Raw genomic sequence first — 18,199 nt, 5'->3', positions numbered from 1 at the left:
GGATTTCAAGAACATCTTCCCATTACATACTTTGTCCTCTAAAGTTGATTCTGATGTTTGTAGAATTAATTTGGCCTCTAAAGTCGATTCTGATGTTTTTACCGCGCTATCTCTTAGTGCTTTGGAAATATTTAAAAAGCTTCTAGAGTAGAATTTTAGAAAATTTTGAGTTTGGGGAGAAGGGGGATTTCAAAAGCATCTCCCCATGACATAATTTGATATTAATTTGTCCTCTGAAGTCGATTTTGATATTTGTAGTGCTCTATCTATTAGTGCTTTAGAAATATTTAAAAAGCTTCTTAAGTAGAATTTTAGAAATTTTTGAGTTTTGGGGAGGGGGGATTTCAAAAACATCTTCCCATGACATAAATTGTCCTCTAAAGTTGATTCTGATGTTTGTAGCGCTCTATGTCTTAGTGCTTTAGAAATATTTAAAAAAGCCTCTAAAGTAGAATTTTGGGAAAATTTTGAGTATGGGGAAAGGGGGATTTCAAAAACTTCTTCGCATGACATAAATCGTCCTCTAAAGTCGATTCTGATGTTTGTAGCGCTCTATGTCTTAGCGCTTTAGAAATATTTAAAAAACGTTCTAAAGTAGAAATTTATAAAATTTAGAGATAGGGGGGAAGGGGGATGTATAAAACATATACCCATAAAACAATGAATAATCTAAAGTTGAGTCTGATGGTTTTATCGCTCTATCTATTAGTGCTTTAGAAATATTTAAAAAAGCTTCTAAAGTAGAATTTTTGAAAATTTTGAGTTTGGGGGTAAGGGGGACTTCAAAAACATTTTTCCATGAAATAACTTGTTCTCTAAAGTCGATTCTGATGTTTGTAGTACTCTATGTTTTAGTGCTTTAGAAATATTTAAAAAGGCCTCTAAAGTGTAATTTTGGAAAATTTTAAGTTTGGGGCGACGGGTGAATTCAAAATAAACTTTGAGGTGTGGGGGAAGAGGGAATTACTGTAGAAGTATTTTGGCCTCTTAAGTCGATTATGATGTTATTAGCGCGCTATCTATTAGCGGCTTAGAAATATTTAAAAAGCTTTTAGAGTAGAATTTTAGAGAATTTTGAGTTTGGGGGGAAGGGGATTTCAAGAATATCTTCCCATGACATAAATTGTCCTCTAAAGTTGATTCTGATGATATTAGCGCTCTATGTCTTAGCGCTTAAGAAATATTTAAAAAAGCCTCAAAAGTAGAATTTTTGGATATTTTGAGTATGTGGCACAGGGGGATTTCAAAAACATCTTGCCATGACATAAATTGTCCTCTAAAATTGATTCTGATGTTTGCAGCGTTCTATGTCTTAGTGCTTTACAAATACTTAAAAAAGCTTCTAAAGCAGAATTTTGGAAAATTTTGTGCTTTGGGGGGAGGGGTATTTTAAAAACATCCTTCCATGAGACAAATTGTCCTCTAAAGTCGATTCTGATGTTTGTAGTGCTCTATGTCTTAGCGCTTTAAAAAATATTAAAAAAAACTTCGAAAGTAGAAGTTTGGAAAATTTTGAGTTTGGGGCGAAGGGGGATTTCAAAAAAAATTTGAGTTTGGGGGGAAGGGGGAATTATTGTAGAATTAATTTGGCCTCTAAAGTCGATTCTGATGTTTTTAGCGCGCTATCTGTTAGTGCTTTGGAAATATTTAAAAAGCTTCTAGAGTAGAATTTTAGAAAATTTTGAGTTTGGGGGAAGGGGGATTTCAAAAACATCTCCCCATGACATAACTTGTCCTCTAAAGTTGATTCTGATGTTTATAGCGCTTTGTGTCTTAGCGCTTTAGAAATATTTAAAAAAGTCTCTAAAGTAGAATTTTGTAAAATTTTGAGTATGGGGCAAAGGGGGATTTCAAAACATCTTCCCATGACATAAATTGTCCTCTAAAGTTGATTCTGATGTTTGTAGCGCTCTATGTCTTAGCGCTTTAGAAATATTTAAAAAAGTTTCTAAAGTAGAATTTTGAGTTTGGGGGGAAGGGGGATTTCAAGAACATCTTCCGATAACATAATTTGTCCTCTAAAGTTGGTTCTGATGTTTGTAGAATTAATTTGGCCTCTAAAGTCGATTCTGATGTTTTTACCGCGCTATCTCTTAGTGCTTTGGAAATATTTAAAAAGCTTCTAGAGTAGAATTTTAGAAAATTTTGAGTTTGGGGAGAAGGGGGATTTCAAAAGCATCTCCCCATGACATAATTTGATATTAATTTGTCCTCTGAAGTCATGGGACAAGGGGGATTTAAAAAACATCTTCCCATACCATAATTTGTCCTCTAAAGTTGATTCTGATGTTTGTAGCGCTCTATGTCTTAGTGCTTTAGAAATATTTAAAAAAGCTTATAAAGTAGAATTTTGGAAAATTTTGAATTTGGGGGTAATGGGTATTTCAAAAACATCTTCCCATGACATAACTTGCCCTCTAAAGTCGATTCTGATGTTTGTAGCGTTCTATGTCTTAGCGCTTTAGAAATATTTAAAAAAGCTTCTAAAGTAGAATTATGGAAAATTTTTGAGTTTGGGGCAAAGGGGGATTGAAAAAAAAACTTTGAGTTTGGGGGGAAGGGGGAATTATTGTAGAATTAATTTGGCCTCTAAAGTCGATTCTGATGTTTTTAGCGCGCTATCTATTAGTGCTTTGGAAATATTTAAAAAGCTTCTAGAGCAGAATTTTAGAATATTTTGAGTTTGGGGGTAAGGGATTTCAAAAACATCTCCCCATGACATAACTTGTCCTCTAAAGTTGATTCTGATGTTTGTAGTGCTCTTTGTCTTAGCGCTTTAGAAATATTTAAAAAAGCTTCTAAAGTAGAATTTTGGAAAATTTTGAGTTTGGGGGCAAGGGGGATTTCAAGAACATCTTCCCATAACACAATTTGTCCTCTAAAGTTGATTCTGATGTTTGTAGCGCTCTATGTTTTAGCGCTTTAGAAATATTTGAAAAAGCTTCTAAAGTAAAATTTAGGAAAATTCTGAGTTTGGGGGGAGGGAGGATTTCAAGAACATCTTCCCATAACATAATTTGTCCTCTAAAGTTGATTCTGATGTTTGTAGCGCTCTATGTCTTAGCGCTTTAGAAATACTTGAAAAAGCTTCTAAAGTAAAATTTTGGAAAATTTTGAGTTTGGGGGGAAGGGGGATTTCAAAAACATCCTCCCATGACATAACTTGTCCTCTAAAGTCGATTCTGATGTTTGTAGTGCTCTATGTCTTAGCGCTTTAAAAAATATTTTAAAAAGCTTCTAAAGTAGAATTTTGGAAAATTTTGAGTTTGAGGCGAAGGGGGATTTCAAAAAAATTTTGAGTTTGGGGAAAGGGGGAATTATTGTAGAATTATTTGGCCTCTAAAGTCGATTCTGATGTTTTAGCGCGCTATCTGTTAGTGCTTTTGAAATATTTAAAAAGCTTCTAGAGTAGAATTTTAGAAAAATTTTGCGTTTGGGGGGAAGGGGGATTTCACAAGCATCTCCCCATGAAATAACTTGTCCTCTAAAGTCGATTCTGATGTTTGTAGTGCTCTATGTCTTAGCGCTTTAGAAATATTAAAAAAAACCTCTAAAGTAGAATTTTTGAAAATTTTGAGTATGGGGCAAAGGGGGATTTCAAAAACATCTTCCCAAGACATAAATTGTCCTCTAAAGTTGATTCTGATGTTAGTAACGCTCTATGTCTTAGCGCTTTAGAAATATTTAAAAAAGCTTCTAAAGTAAAATTTTGGAAAATTTTGAGTTTGGGGGGAAGGGGGATTTCAAAAACATCTTTCCATAACATAATTTGTCCTCTAAAGTCGATTCTGATATTGTAGTGCTCTATCTATTAGTGCTTTAGAAATATTTAAAAAGCTTCTTAAGTAGAATTTTTGAATTTTTGAGTTTTCGGGAGGGGGGATTTCAAAAACATCTTCCCATAACATAATTTGTCCTCTGGGGTCGATTCTGATATTTGTAGTGCTCTATCTATTAGTGCTTTAGAAATATTTAAAAAGCTTCTTAAGTAGAATTTTAGAAATTTTTGAGTTTTTGGGAGGGGGATTTCAAAAACATCTTCCCATGACATAACTTGTCTAAGCAATCCAACATCTTTTCTTGTTCAAAATCATCCACTTTCGATTCAAATGACAAAATCCTACTTTCCAAGCTTTTAACCATTGCAAATAGTCCTTTGAGTGATTTTTCTATTTCTTGGAATTTTGGATTTTAATCAATGAAAATAGCAGAACAAAATATGCCAGAACAAAAACTGCACTTTACTGAAAAAATACAAATGAATGTGCATTGTCAGTTTACCAAGGCCAGAACAAAATTTGCACTTTACTGAAAAAATACAAATTAATGTGCATTGTCAGTTTAATATACATATACTGATATTTAGTAATCAAAATGTTAAAATTATTTGATTTATTAAAGTTATAAAAGTTATATTTTTATAATATTTTATAATATTTATATTATATTTTAAAAGTTATATTTATATAAATATACATTTATATATTTTTATTAAAGTGCAAATTTTGTTCTGGCCTTGGGAAGGCATAGGGGTTTTCCGCCCAATTTATGTTAATTTCTGCTCGTTTGAGTTTGACTCGGTTATTTATTGTAATTTCTGTTCGTTTTGGGTTTCATTTATTTATTGGTGCTGATTTGTGGTAGCTTCACGCTTGGTAGATTATTTTATTTTATTTTTGCTCATTTTTTGTTTAATGGAGTTCTTTACTTTTCTTTGAAATACTTATTTTGTGGACAAAAATTTTTAAATTAATTTCTGTTCGTTTTATATTGACAGTCTTTTCAGGGAAAAAGAAAATCATATTTTAAATCTTTTCGTTTTTTAAGACTTTATCGTTTGGCCTGTTATTTGTATGCTGGAGAAAAATTTTCAGCAATTTTTAACAACATACACCCTTTTAAAAATCTGGACATAAATAGTACTGTTTAATTTAGTTTCATACCTCCTCTAGTTGACCTGAAATGGAAAACTTGATACCATTCGCAAAAAAAATCTTTTTATTTTCTTTTATAGATTGGACACACTTACGCTATTTTGTTTTGTTTAAATTTTAAGACCAGAAATGGGTGGGTTGGCTTGGCAGGGTGGGAGTGGAAGGGGGATTAGTTGCCCTCAATTCACTTTTGACTATTAAAAAGGGCATCAGCCCTTTGTATTTTCAATCGAATGAGCCCTTTTCGAAGTTTCCACGACAACTCCTTCGATACGAAATGCCCTGGTCTAAACACCAACAACAACAAAAATAATATATTATACCCACTTCGATCTTTACTATAAAAATGTCAAGCCTTCCAATCACTTTCGACTATTAAAAAGGGCATCAGCCCTTTGTATTTTCAATCGAATGAGCCCTTTTCGAAGTTTCCACGATAACTCCTTCGATACGAAGTGCCCTGGTCTAAACACAAACAACAACAAAAAATAATATATTATACCCACTTCGATCTTTACTATAAAAATGTCAAGCCTTCCAATCGCTTTCGACTATTAAAAAGGGCACCAGAACTCTCAACTTCCAATCGAATGAGCCCCTTTTGAAGTTTCTTCGACAACCCCTTCCATATGAAGTGACCTGCTCTAAAGGAAAAAAAAATTATACATAGTACAATAACACATAGTTCTTATATGCCCTCAGGGCATAACTTAAAACCCTTGCCCCGAGGGTTGTGGATGAGTGTCCTCCTCAAAAAGATATTTTCTATCTGGAAATCAACTACGCTGAACAAAATGCCTATCTCAAAATTTTTATTGGATGTGTTTGGGGGAATAATGGTGGTGGGGAGTGGGGGCTAGTTGCCCTCCAATCACTTTCGATTATTAAAAAGGGCACTAGAACTCTCAATTTCCAATCGACTGAACCACTATTGAAGTTTCTACGACGACTCCTTCCATATGAAGTGCCCAGCTCTAAAGGAAAAAAATAATAAATAGTACATTGTACCAACATTGTTCTTATATGCCCACAGAGCTTAACTCAAAACCCTTGCCCCGAGAGTTGTGGGAGAGTGTCCTCCTCAAAAACATATTTTCTATCTGGAAATCAACTACGCTGAACAAAATGGCTATCTCAAAATTTTGATTGGATGTGTTTGGGGAAATGATGGCCGTGGGGGAGGGAGGGGTATTTGCCATCCAATCACTTTCGACGATTAGAAAGGATACTAGAAATGTAAATTTGCTATCGAATGAGCCTTTTTTTAAGTTTCTACGACAACGGCGTCTATAAGAACCGTACATGCCCACAGTACCTATATTAAAGCCCTTACCCTGAGGCCTTTAGGGGAGTGGCCTCCTCAAAAACATATTCTAGCTGGAAATCAACCACGCTGAACAAAATGGCTATCTCAAAATTTTGATTGGATGTGTTTGGGGAAATGATAGGCGTAGGTGGGGGAGGGGGGGGCTAGTTGCCCTCCAGTCACTTTCGACTATTAAAAAGGGTACTAGCTCTTCGAATTTCCAATCGAATGAATCTGTTTTGAAGTTTCTACGATAACGCCTTCTATAAAAACCTTATATGCCCCCAGGGTATAACTTACAACCCTTGTACCGAAGGTTTTGGAGGAGTACTCTCCTCAAATCATATTTACCCTCTGGAAATCTACTACGCTGAACAAAATGGATATCTCAAAATTTTGATGGGGTGTTTTTGGGGGAAGGATGGGCGTGGGGAGAGGGGGCTAGTTGCCCTCCAATCACTTTCGACTATTAAAAAGAGCACCAGAACTCTCAATGTCCAATCGAATGAGCCCCTTTTGAAGTTTCTTCGTCAACCCCTTGCATATGAAGTGACCTGCTCTAAAGGAAAAAAAATAATACATAGTACATAGTAATCATACATAGTTCTTATATGCCCTCAGGGCATAACTTAAAACCCTTGCCCCAAGGGTTGTGGGTGAGTTTCGTCCTCAAAAAGATATTTTCTATCTGGAAATCAACTACGCTGAACAAAATGGCTATCTCAAAATTTTGATTGGATGTGTGGGGGAATGAGGGGCGTGGGGGGGGGGCTAGCTGCCCTCCAATCACTTTCAACTATTAAAAAGGGCACTAGCCACCCCAATTTCCAATCGAAAGAGCCCTTTTAGAAGTTTCTACGACAACTCCTTCGATACGAAGTGCTTGTCGAAAAAAAAAACACACATTGTGGCCACATCGTTATTTACTTAGGCAGCGCGCTGCGCGCTGCCTATGACCATTTGCACGATTAATCAGACAATAGAGGCGAGCTGTCTGTGTAATTTACTAACACAGGATGTGCATTTGATGGGGTGCAATAATTAAGATTTTAACCTGTTTACTGAACTGATCAGATCACCCTGAAGTAATAGTGGCTTAACGTCATAGGGGACCGGTATATTAATACTTAAGCCAAAGAGTTGACAGATGTTAGTTTACCCTTTTAGCTAGAATATAGAAGGGAACATTGAAAATATAAAAATTGTATATATTTGGTGAAACTTATAATTTCTATTTTCATAGGATTAATTGGTAATGAATAGAGGAAGATTGGGTTTTTACACAGTAAAAAGAGCATATGTTATGCCTTTAAAATGATTATAAACAACGCATAGTGGAATATTTCTTTTTTTTTTGGGGGGGGGGGGGGTAGCAAAACATAGAGCAAAAACCTAGAGACAGGAAAAAGTTCTAATATAGAAAGGTACTCACTTCTTTGTGGGAGTTATCCATTATATTTTATTATACTTCTAGCACGTTTGATAAACAAATTAATACTAATGAGAAAATTGACATTATACTGCCTATATATAGTGTAATGATTGTCGCTAGGCCTACGCAAGTTAGATATCAGTGTATTTCTCTTATTTAGTGTTTTATTACTTTAAGGGTATATTTTGGTATTTAGTGTGTCTTCTACTTCAGGTTCAGGTTCTTTTATTTATAAACTAAATACAACTACAATATGGGTATGCCCGGCTGAGAGTCTAGCTCGTATTACCAGGCAACCGATAACAAATAAAAACAACATAAACATAATATATAACTGCATTTGTACATAATCACACTCTTTTGTAAATAGATAAAAAAGAAAGAAAAATGTAAAACTTACCAAGCATCACCCCAAGCCAGCAGCCAAATGGAGAACAAACTAAAACAAAACACCAAAAATAGTGAAGTGAAGCCGTGGGGAAACCCTACCAATAAAATGTGCCAGCGGGAAGACCATAACTGAATTAAAAAAAAATTTTAAAAATGAAATTAAATAAAATGATCAAAGGGTTAGTAAAAGATTTTTTAAAAGACCCGACCCATGCACATTCCAAAGTTTGGTTATGCAGTGCCTGAGTGAGAACCTCGATCTCTCAGTGCATGCTCGGGGTTCAACATACTTAGAAGATCCCCTCGTTCCATACTCATGCTGACATTGGTTAAATAGTTCCATAGCATAAAAAATTTTCGGTAGAATTTTAGCCAAATACTTAACACAAAACATCAATCAATGAAAAGATAATAATAATTCCACTGGTAATATATTAAGGAAAGAAAATATACTTTTATTTGGCGATTTTGATGGTAGGGATATTGGGGAGGGAATGAAAGTTTTCAGAATACGCAGTGCTTTATTTTGCTGCCTTTGAAGTGGTTTTATATGAGTTTTAAATGTATTCAGAAAAATCTGGGGACAATATTCAGATAAGAATGGACTAGGGCAAAATATACCGATCTCGTCGCATGAAAAGGTAGAATAAATTTCAAATGCCGCAATATTCCAACATTCCTTCCCAACTTCATCCGCAATTTAGCAATGTGTTCCTTCCAACTCATATTCTGATCAACTAGTACACCTAAATATCTCATAGTAGATACACCCTCTAAATAAGTATATTCATCAATGGGTAGTCTACTAAGTTCAGGTAATGACTGGTCAGTACGAGAGAAAATCATGAACTTGGTTTTTGGTATATTAACAGATAATTTATTTGCACTAAATCAAGTTTCTATCCTCTCGAAAGCTGCCAACAAATTCTTCTTAAGCGACCTTTCATCAGTACTGCTCACTGTGCAGGCCGTATCATCAGCGAATAGGACATTTAGCCCGAGATCTTCCATCGCCCTGTTGATGTCGTTAATATAAATAAGAAAAAGTATAGGTCCAAGTATTGACCCTTGAGGAATACCGAATTGACCAGTGATACCAAGTAATGAAGAGGTAGCATTTTCACTATCCATAAACTGACTGCGCCCAGTTAAACATGAGTCAATTAGAGAATTTGTTGGTCCTCTTACACCATAAATTTCTAGTTTACGAAGCAAAATTGCATGACAAATAGTATCGAACGCTTTTTTTATACGAGTATCTATAAATATAGTAGCTGGAATTTCTTTTTTATCCGAAGTGTCGTGTATAAACTGTGTGAGTGTCAGAATCGCATGTTCAGAGCTATGACCCTTCCTAAACCCAAACTGAAGGTCATTAAAACATCTCCTTTTATAAAAAAACTTCACTATACGGTTGTAAAGACATCGTTCAATTACTTTTGCGAATGAAGATAGGATCGAGATTGGCCTATAGTTTGTTGGATCTTTCACGTCATCACCCTTATGCAGGGCTAAAACACGTGCAGACTTTAAGCAAGTTGTGAAGCGTCCACTTGAAAAACATAAGTTGATAACATGAACCAAAAAATCCGTAACATCAGGCATTATCCGTTTCAATAGGCTTGTCGACGAGCCATCCGTACCTTCCGACGACCCATTCTTCAGTTGGTATATAACTTGCAGTAATTCGTCTGCTGAGACCGGCGTTAGGAAAAGAGAGCAATCCGATGGAGGCGGCATGTCAGCAGAATATGCTGAATCGGATAAACTTCGAGTTGGTGCCTCAAGCGATGTTACGTGACCAATATTTGCGAAGTGCTCATTTAGGGCACCGACAACATTTCGCTTTCCTTTAACAATTTTTTTGTCTTTTGGTGATAATATCTCTTCCAGAAGGCTTTTCATTTTCTTTATTCCAAGGCATTCATTAATAATCAACCAAGTCTTTTTGGGGACCCATCAGCATTTTGAAATTCATGAAGATAGTATGACTGCTTCGCTTGTCGCAGTAACTTTGTCAGACAATTTCTGTACTGCCGAAATTTGGCCTGATTTTCATGCGTAGGACCTGCCATGAATTTCCTGAAGAGGTTATTTTGGTATGGATAGAGGACAGAACACCAGCTGTAATCCATGGTTTCCTTGGTTTAATATAACGCCTAGCTTGCCTGCTTGATAAAGGACATGCCTTATTAAGTACTATTTCAAACTGGTAGCTTTGTCCACGTCGTCACATTCTAAGCAGGGAGACCGGTCGACTTGGGACAGTAAACTTTTCAGTTTATCAATCGAAGCAGCGTCCAGTCTTCTTGACCTCAATGAAGAGGGTTTAGGGGAGGGACCCGTTTCAAGGTCGCAAAGGATCGTAAAATGGTCAGAAGTATCATCAACTATAACGTTACAGCCCAGTGTCTCTAAATTTATGAAAATATTGTCAATTAACGACGCTGACGACTCCGTGATTCTCATCGGGATCCGGCATGTTGGAAGCAAACCCGCGGACATACAAATCGTTACAAAGTCAAGGGCAACATTATTCGAAAGCATTGAATTCACATCCCTATGTACATTACTAATATCAATATTAAAATCACCCAACATCATTAACTTACACTTTCTTTGGGTCATCAGCGAGCTAAGTTCATCGAACTTTTCTACAAATTGTTTAGCAGCCTAACTCGGCGGCCTATATAGGACGCAACATAATACTTTCGAAGGACTTAAATCTAGCTCAATAGCAAAAAATTCAAATGACATTTCTTCATAAAGGTAATCATAATCATTCACTTCTCTTACAGGTATACTATCATTTACAAAAAAAGCCAACCCTCCTCTCTGTCCACCTATTCTATGTTTAAATAATGACTTATACCCATTTATATGAGCTAGCTCAGAAGATTGCTCATTTAAATATGTTTCACATGCACCAAAAACATCAATCTTATGGTCGGGAAGCAATAGTGAAATATTTTCTAAATTACTCATAAGTCCACTACAATTTAGAAATGCTGTTCTCAGACACTTCTTTGTTGGTTTACTCATAATCATTTCTAGAGAAAGGTATTTGTTCATGGGTAAATTATTAATAAAATAATCATAAGTGTTTTCATCCTCTCTATCAATGCATGAAAGAATCTGTGATAAATTCAAGGGTCTCTCTTCCAGCTCACTCAACCTATCGCGAGTTCCACCACAGCCACCACTATTCAAATTAGAAGAAAAAATAACTCACCCGTATTCTCCACTTGGCGGTGGGCCGGGGCGACACAGTGGAAAAAAGTCAACGGCAGTACGTTCCTGTAGAATTTCTGCAACAAAAGATATATGGCAAGAAAACTGAACCAATTTTAAGGGATTTAGGCCTAGGAGCTCAGAGATAGATGAGCAGGGATTTGGAAATAAGTGAAAAATACGGAAAAAAAGAAAGCACATAGGAACGAAAAGAGCAAAAAGAAAGGAAACAAAAATAAAGAAGAACATAGAGAACGAGATAAATACACTTTTTTTTATAAGTAGGACACTTTACTTATCGATCTTCACATTCCTAAGCAGCATAGACTATATACTGAATAATAATAATAAAAAAAAACATAATCAATCTGACAAATCATTATATAGATATATACACAACTAACATTAGCATTCGTCATGTGTAACCCATGGGCCAGCAATATTGTTTCTAGTTTGCAGCAATAGTCTGGCCCCGGATTGTTTAACTCGCATGAACTTGGGTATTTTCTGAGCTTTAGGATCACGTGCCTTGGCCAAAAGCTCATTACGTAGGGCATTTAGTGAAGGAGGCAAATCAGTACATATTCTCATACCGCTTCCTTTAAGTTTGCCTTAAGTTTGCTCTCAATATTTTCGGTAAGAGATTGGCCTGATTTCTCTTTTGGCAGGCCGTGAATAATTAAATTCAGCTGACGATCTTTAACTTCTAGATCAAGCAACCTTTTTTCAAGTTTCACACGCTCAGCTAGATGGATTTCAATAGAAGATCGTAGTTCAGCTATTTCAGCATCTTTATCTGCTAAGCTTTGCCTGAGTGACTGTATGTCGGACATAACTGTATCGAGCTTGGAAGACACTCCAGCCTGGTGCGCTTTGATCAAAGATTGATCATTAGAAATTGAAACCAGGCGTTCCTTCAAGTCCTTAATTGCTTTTTCAAACGATGATTGGGTTACCGCCATTGTTGATTAATTTTGCTATAATAGCTGCTCAGGAGAAAATCTAGCTTAGAAAAACATAAAACAAAGACTTACACGCAAGGGGCCAATATTAAACCCCCCACTTTTCCAAAAAAATATGCTGCTGTAATTTAACTTCAATTGGCAATATTCCTTAGGCTTGTAGTCAGCACGCCAGTAAACCAGTCAAACAAGGTCACTTGGCAAGTATAAGCTCTTAATTAACTGATATCGAAAACTAGGTCAAGTTCAAAGCCAACTAGATTTCAATTTATAATCCTCTTAGGTGTTCTCTCTTTGAAATGTGAATCAACACTGAAAAATCAATTCAAGGGTATATCTTGGTATGTGTTGCTTTAGTACCTGTTTCTGGCTTCTTTTCTATTCAAACTAGTGGATCATCATGACCAAAACCTGCCAGTCCTTTTTCTGGGGTCTTGGAACCGGAATTCTATGGTTTTTCTTTTCCTACATGTTAATTGTCGTCAGAGAGCTCCGGTAGATACAGTTGAGCGCATTGTACAGGTGCGAGGGGGCTAGGAAGATCTCTTATTGATTTTCCTGTTATCCCGACCATATTCCAAGTAATTGAAACACCCAAGACTCCTGCCTGAACATGTCAAATCTTGCCTGGACATAGTAAATCTTGCCTGGGCGGGAATTTTGCCAGCTAGACACACTTGCGAGTGGCTCCCCTTGTTAATTTCCCTATTATCCTGACCCAACTTTAAGTAATTGAAACATCCGGGAATATTGCGAGGTGAGAATTTTGCATAAATGCAGTGACGTCAGAGGGCCGCCGTTGGAAATCCTATAGTAAAAGGGAGGGCATGTCGCAGAAACTGGGGAGGGCATGTCACAGGAGTTCTATGGGAAAAGGGAGGGCATGCGTTTAAAATCCAATAGAAAAAGGGAGGGCATAACCTTAAATACAAAGGGGTGTATTGGACGATGTCAGAAGGCTCCAGTAGAAATAGCCGTCCACATTGTACAGGTGCGAGGGGCTAGGAGCTTCACATATACATCCCCTATAGGGCTCATGAAAATGCCATTTTAATTTCCCTATCCGTGCCTTTAAAATCCAATGCTAATTTCCCTACTATCCTGACCACACTTCAAGTAATTATATTGTGTCATAGCATCTGGGAATCTTGCCAGCTAGAAACAGGGCATGTCGTGATGTCACAGAGCTGCGTTTGAAATCCAATGCTAATTTCCCTATTATCCTGACCACACTTCAAGTAATTATATTATATCATATCACCAGGGAATCTTGCTAGACGAGAATTTTTCATAAATGCAGTCATGTCAGAGGGCTGCCGTTGAAATCCTATAAAACAGGGGGGGGGGCATGCGTTTGAAACCTCAGAGGCCTCTTCTTTTTATCTAGAGCTTAAATTCTGCAGGTGATGAAGGAAGACTAGAAAGAACGTGGGAGGTATTCAATTCTTTTTGGGCTGCCTTATTTGAAAGACAATTTACAACTAACCACTGTACTAGATAGTAGCTGTATCGCTTCTCTTTAATTTGGCTGTTGGTTTACTTAATTTTTTTTTCTATTGTCATACCATTTTTTCAGAATACCCATTCTCAGTCAATACCTTCAATGAAAACGGGCTCCTCGCCTATATACCTGGGCAATGTCAGTTCTAACACGCTAATAACTAAAGAGAAATACCTTTATCTTCAATATGAAGACTTGAATTATAGAGCAGACAATGTTTATTGTTTGTTGGTTTATCTTTTTTTTTGGGGTGGGGGGGTGCAGTGTGAATAGAATTGAGCCAACCTGATTTTATTGAATTAACTATTTTAAAAAGAAGATGGTTATATAGTCGTATTCTATTTTCCAGAAAACAAATAACAAAATTCATTGGGCAAAGAACATTCGATTCATGGGCCGCAGCCTTAACCAATAGACACCAGTCAATATTTTGACTATTGGGAGCAAGAACTGAAGTAGCCATGTCAGATGATGAAGATGGTAGAAATTTTGCCTCTGCTTTGTCGACTCGAGTATGCGCGTGGAGTAGAGCGACTCGAGTAGAGCGTAGCGATAACAATCCTCTTATTTTTGCTGTTATAAATGGTGATATTGAAGGTATTAAGGTGATTATAGACAAAGTTGCCGAAGTTGATACTAAAGATTTCTTTGGTAAAACTCCGCTTCACTATGCTGTTGAAAATATTGGGAAGTTTATTGATGATCAGATTGGATCTAAGAATATTAGGATGACTGAAATTGTGAAGATGCTTGCTAGGACTGATGTTAAAAACCGAAATGGTGAAACTCCTCTACACTGTGCAATTGAGAATAAGAATATTATAATAACTGAGTTACTATTAAGACACGGAGCTCATGTTAATGCCAGAGATAATAACGATTTAAGTCTGCTTCATGTTGCAGCCTGGATAGGTTGTTTACAAACCGTTGATTATCTTTTAAGTTATGGAGCTGATATTAATGCTCAAGACAAAACCGGAAGACTTCCAATATTTTATGCCATTTGGAATGGCGATTTAAAAATGACCCAGTTACTTTTATCCAGTAAACCTGATTTAAAAGACAGTCCTCACCTGCTGAATATTGCTAGTCAAAGGGGATGCAAAGAAATCGTTCAAGCTCTTTTGGAAAATAATGCTGATATTAATGCCAGTGATTCAAATGGGCTAACAGCATTACATTTTACTGCTTTTCATTACAAATTTTGTGGCTCTTGGATCAAAGTCTCTTTTAGGAAGAGGGATTATCCAAATGAATATATATTTCATGATACTTCTTATAAAACATTGAGTGACATGGTTTCAGCTTTTTTTAAACATAGTATTAATGCTGTTCATATGCCTCGAATATTCAATGCTTCCCCTTACTTAGAAATAGCTAAGCTACTTCTAAGTAAAGGTGTAAATATAGATGCTCAGGATGTAAGGGGCGCAACAACACTTCATGATGCCATTGATAATGGGTATAATTATTTAAGTCTTGTAGAAGCTCTTTTGGAATATAATCCAAATGTTAACCTAGTAGAAACTTGCCGTTATCGACAATCTTTACAACTTGGTGTCAGAAATATCACACCACTCCACCTTTCTGTTTATGAAAGAAACGTAGAACTTAGCACAATGCTTTTGAACAAAGGAGCAGATATAACTGCTAAACTAGAGTGTGGATCCCCTGCGCTGCATATCGCAACTAGTCAACTACAACGGAGAAGAGAATGCATGTTAGATGAAGAGAATGAAAAAAATGAAGAAGTGCTGGAAATTTGCAAACTGCTTTTGAGTAAAGGAGCTAATGTAAATGCTCAGAGAAAGGATGGAATCACTGCTCTCCATAATGCTGTTTTATTTAGGAATAAAGACGTTTGCACAATGCTTTTGAACAAAGGAGCAGATATAAATGCTAAACTAGAGTGCGGATCCACTGCACTGCATATTGCAACTAGTCGAGAAAAGCATTTATATAGAATTGCAACTAAAAGTAGAAAAGCGCCACGACAAAGTGCTAAAAGTAAAAAAGCGCCACGACAACAGAATTGGCAAAGAATGCCGGAAATAGCTGAAGAGAATAAAAAAATGCGGGAAATTTGCAAGCTGCTTTTGAGTAAAAGAGCTAATGTAAATGCTCAGAAAAAAGATGGAACCACTGCTCTCCATAATGCTGTTTTATTTAGGAATGAAGACCTTTGCGAAATACTTCTGAATGAGGGGGCTAATATAAATGCCACGCAAACTCTTTCGAAATCTGCTATTCGAAAATTTGGTTTTAATCCAGTAGATAAGGATGGAAGAACAGCACTTCATATTGCTTTTAAATTATATAAGGATATGGGCCCAATTATTAAACTTCTTGTTCTCCACATAATGAAATTCCAGGCAGCAAATATACATATAAGCAAACAGAATGTTTTCTATTGTAATCAATCTATTGAGGTAAGTGGTATTCGTGCCGAGTTAAGCGGTTTCAGGATTAACTTTGAACGCGAAATAGAAAGGATGAAGTGTGAGAAGATTATTCATACTAAACTATCATTTTATGACATTTTGGTAAGAAGTCCAAGCTCATTAGGAATATATATGAGGAATGAAAATATATTTCAATTTTGTAAATCAGTCAACTATGAAGCAAAATTTCCCATGTACGCCAGCATGATAAAAAACCAATTCAGAGAGATAATAGAGAGAAAAGAGTTACTTCAACAAGGCAGTGAAATTTTCTCTTTCCTCTTATACAGAGCTACTGGGTTACCACAAGAATGCACTGAAAAAGTATTGGGTTACTTGAGTAATGAAGACATAAGAATTTTAATCGGTGCGTTTCAACCACTTAGCATTCGTACTCCTAATGTGAGCCCTGCTGAGTAGTGAGCACTTTAATTGTGTCTCAAGTTCAGACCATTAAAGTCAAGGAATAATAGCTACTTTGATATGAAGGTCGGTTTTTGTAACATAAAGATTGTTGTAAGGGTCATATTATATCATTTTATAAAATACATGCACCAGGTTAAAAGAAATTTGGATTTAGCACGCTTTAAGCTGCTGACTTGTACAAAGAGGACAAGCGCTGCTCAAATCTCCTTGTAATTTTCTAAAGCTTTTTTTCAAATTAGTTATCTGTAAGTGTATAGAGAAGAATGTTAATATTAAAAAGGATCTATTTAACTATATTCCAAGAAGATTTTGGACAGTTTTAGAAGAATTTATGCCTTAGTTCATTTGATAAAAACAGGAATCAGAAATCAAGTAAATCTTTGGTGAACGATAAATAGAAAGCGACAAAAAGAAAATACAAGAGTTTGTAAGGGTTCAAACGCCGCATATTAATCTAGATTATAACATTATCTTAAATAACCCAAATAGGATATTACTTTCTTCTCAAGATTAAGTGCAAATGGATATTTAATCTGGTATCTAGAAAGTTGAATAGTGATTCGAAACATGAATTTTAGCTTTCTAGAAAAGTTTGTAATTTGCAAACAATAGAATAATTATTATAGTTGGGCTTAGAATAAAGAAAAATACCAGATTTTTTTTCATGAAATAAAGGAAATTGTTTGTTGTCATTGAATTTGAAAAGTATCTAAAAAACAAAAAAAAGCTAATATATTCAGCAGAAACATTATAGATAATGGCATAAACACAAGCAATATTTTTTTTTATGTAGTGTTTTTTTTTCAGGATTTATCTATCTCTGTATGCTTATTAGATGATGACCGAAAGAGTCTTGGGTGTTTTTCCTCTTCTGCCTTTTAATTATTTAAGTATATTTAAATGTTTTGTCCTTTAAGTATAAATGTTTTACAAATTCGGTCAATAAATGTTTTTTCAAATGCACAAAATCTATGTAACATTTACAGGCTTTTTTTACCACATTTACAGTTCTTTGTTTCTGTTTCAATTCTTTTTACTTGTATTAGTCTATATCATTCTTTCTTTAGTATTTTTTTTTTGCTTTTTTGCTGATTCTAGTGTTCTGTGTCACTCACTTTCCATTTAAGGCTGTAGTTTAATGTTATTTTTTAATTAGTATCCATCCTTTTTTTGTGTTTTGGGAATTGGAATCAGTTTTTTTTTTATTCCGAACACTGTTTTCAATGTCCATAATTTATTTACTGCTAATAATACTTTTCGTATCTTTCAGCTCTCTTATTTGATCTATTATTGGTATTAATATTGCTTGAGATAAATTTTGAATAAAGTTGTATTTGAAGTTATTTTTTTGTAATGACTTAGCCAGGAACGAAATAGGGGAGCTTATTATCTAACCCCTAATCGTGTTATTTTTGACATGGGTCTTACATTTTGTCTCCCAATAAAAACATATGCTGAAACAACAATATCAAGTTTGTACACTACAATCCTTGCTTACTCTTTCATAATATATGCAATGAGCGTTTAGTAAGTCAGGAATTTGTTGTGGCCATTAGCCCTTATGTATAAGATTAAA

At 35.5% G+C, this 18,199-nt stretch overlaps 1 protein-coding gene across 4 annotated transcripts in view; it reads left to right on the top strand.

The window, feature by feature from the left end:
- The window catches only part of LOC148951536 (uncharacterized), an 89,695-nt gene extending 71,729 nt beyond the window's left edge, over positions 1 to 17,966 (top strand). For all 4 annotated transcript variants that reach the window (XM_089090959.1, XM_089090958.1, XM_089090960.1 and 1 more), the window contains exon 2: positions 14,106 to 17,966. In XM_089090959.1, coding sequence (XP_088947085.1) covers positions 14,218 to 16,617 — 2,400 coding nt within the window. In that variant the 5' untranslated portion in view covers positions 14,106 to 14,217 and the 3' untranslated portion in view covers positions 16,618 to 17,966. The remainder of the gene's footprint in view (positions 1 to 14,105) is intronic.
- Positions 17,967 to 18,199: the final 233 nt, after the last annotated feature.

Source organism: Artemia sp. Qi Xiang Cuo, chromosome 6, assembly GCF_049724085.1.
Source record: "Artemia sp. Qi Xiang Cuo chromosome 6, ASM4972408v1, whole genome shotgun sequence".
Lineage (NCBI taxonomy): Eukaryota > Metazoa > Arthropoda > Branchiopoda > Anostraca > Artemiidae > Artemia > Artemia sp. Qi Xiang Cuo.
Note: the sequence above shows the minus strand (reverse complement) of the source record. Positions and strands in the feature narration are given on the sequence as shown.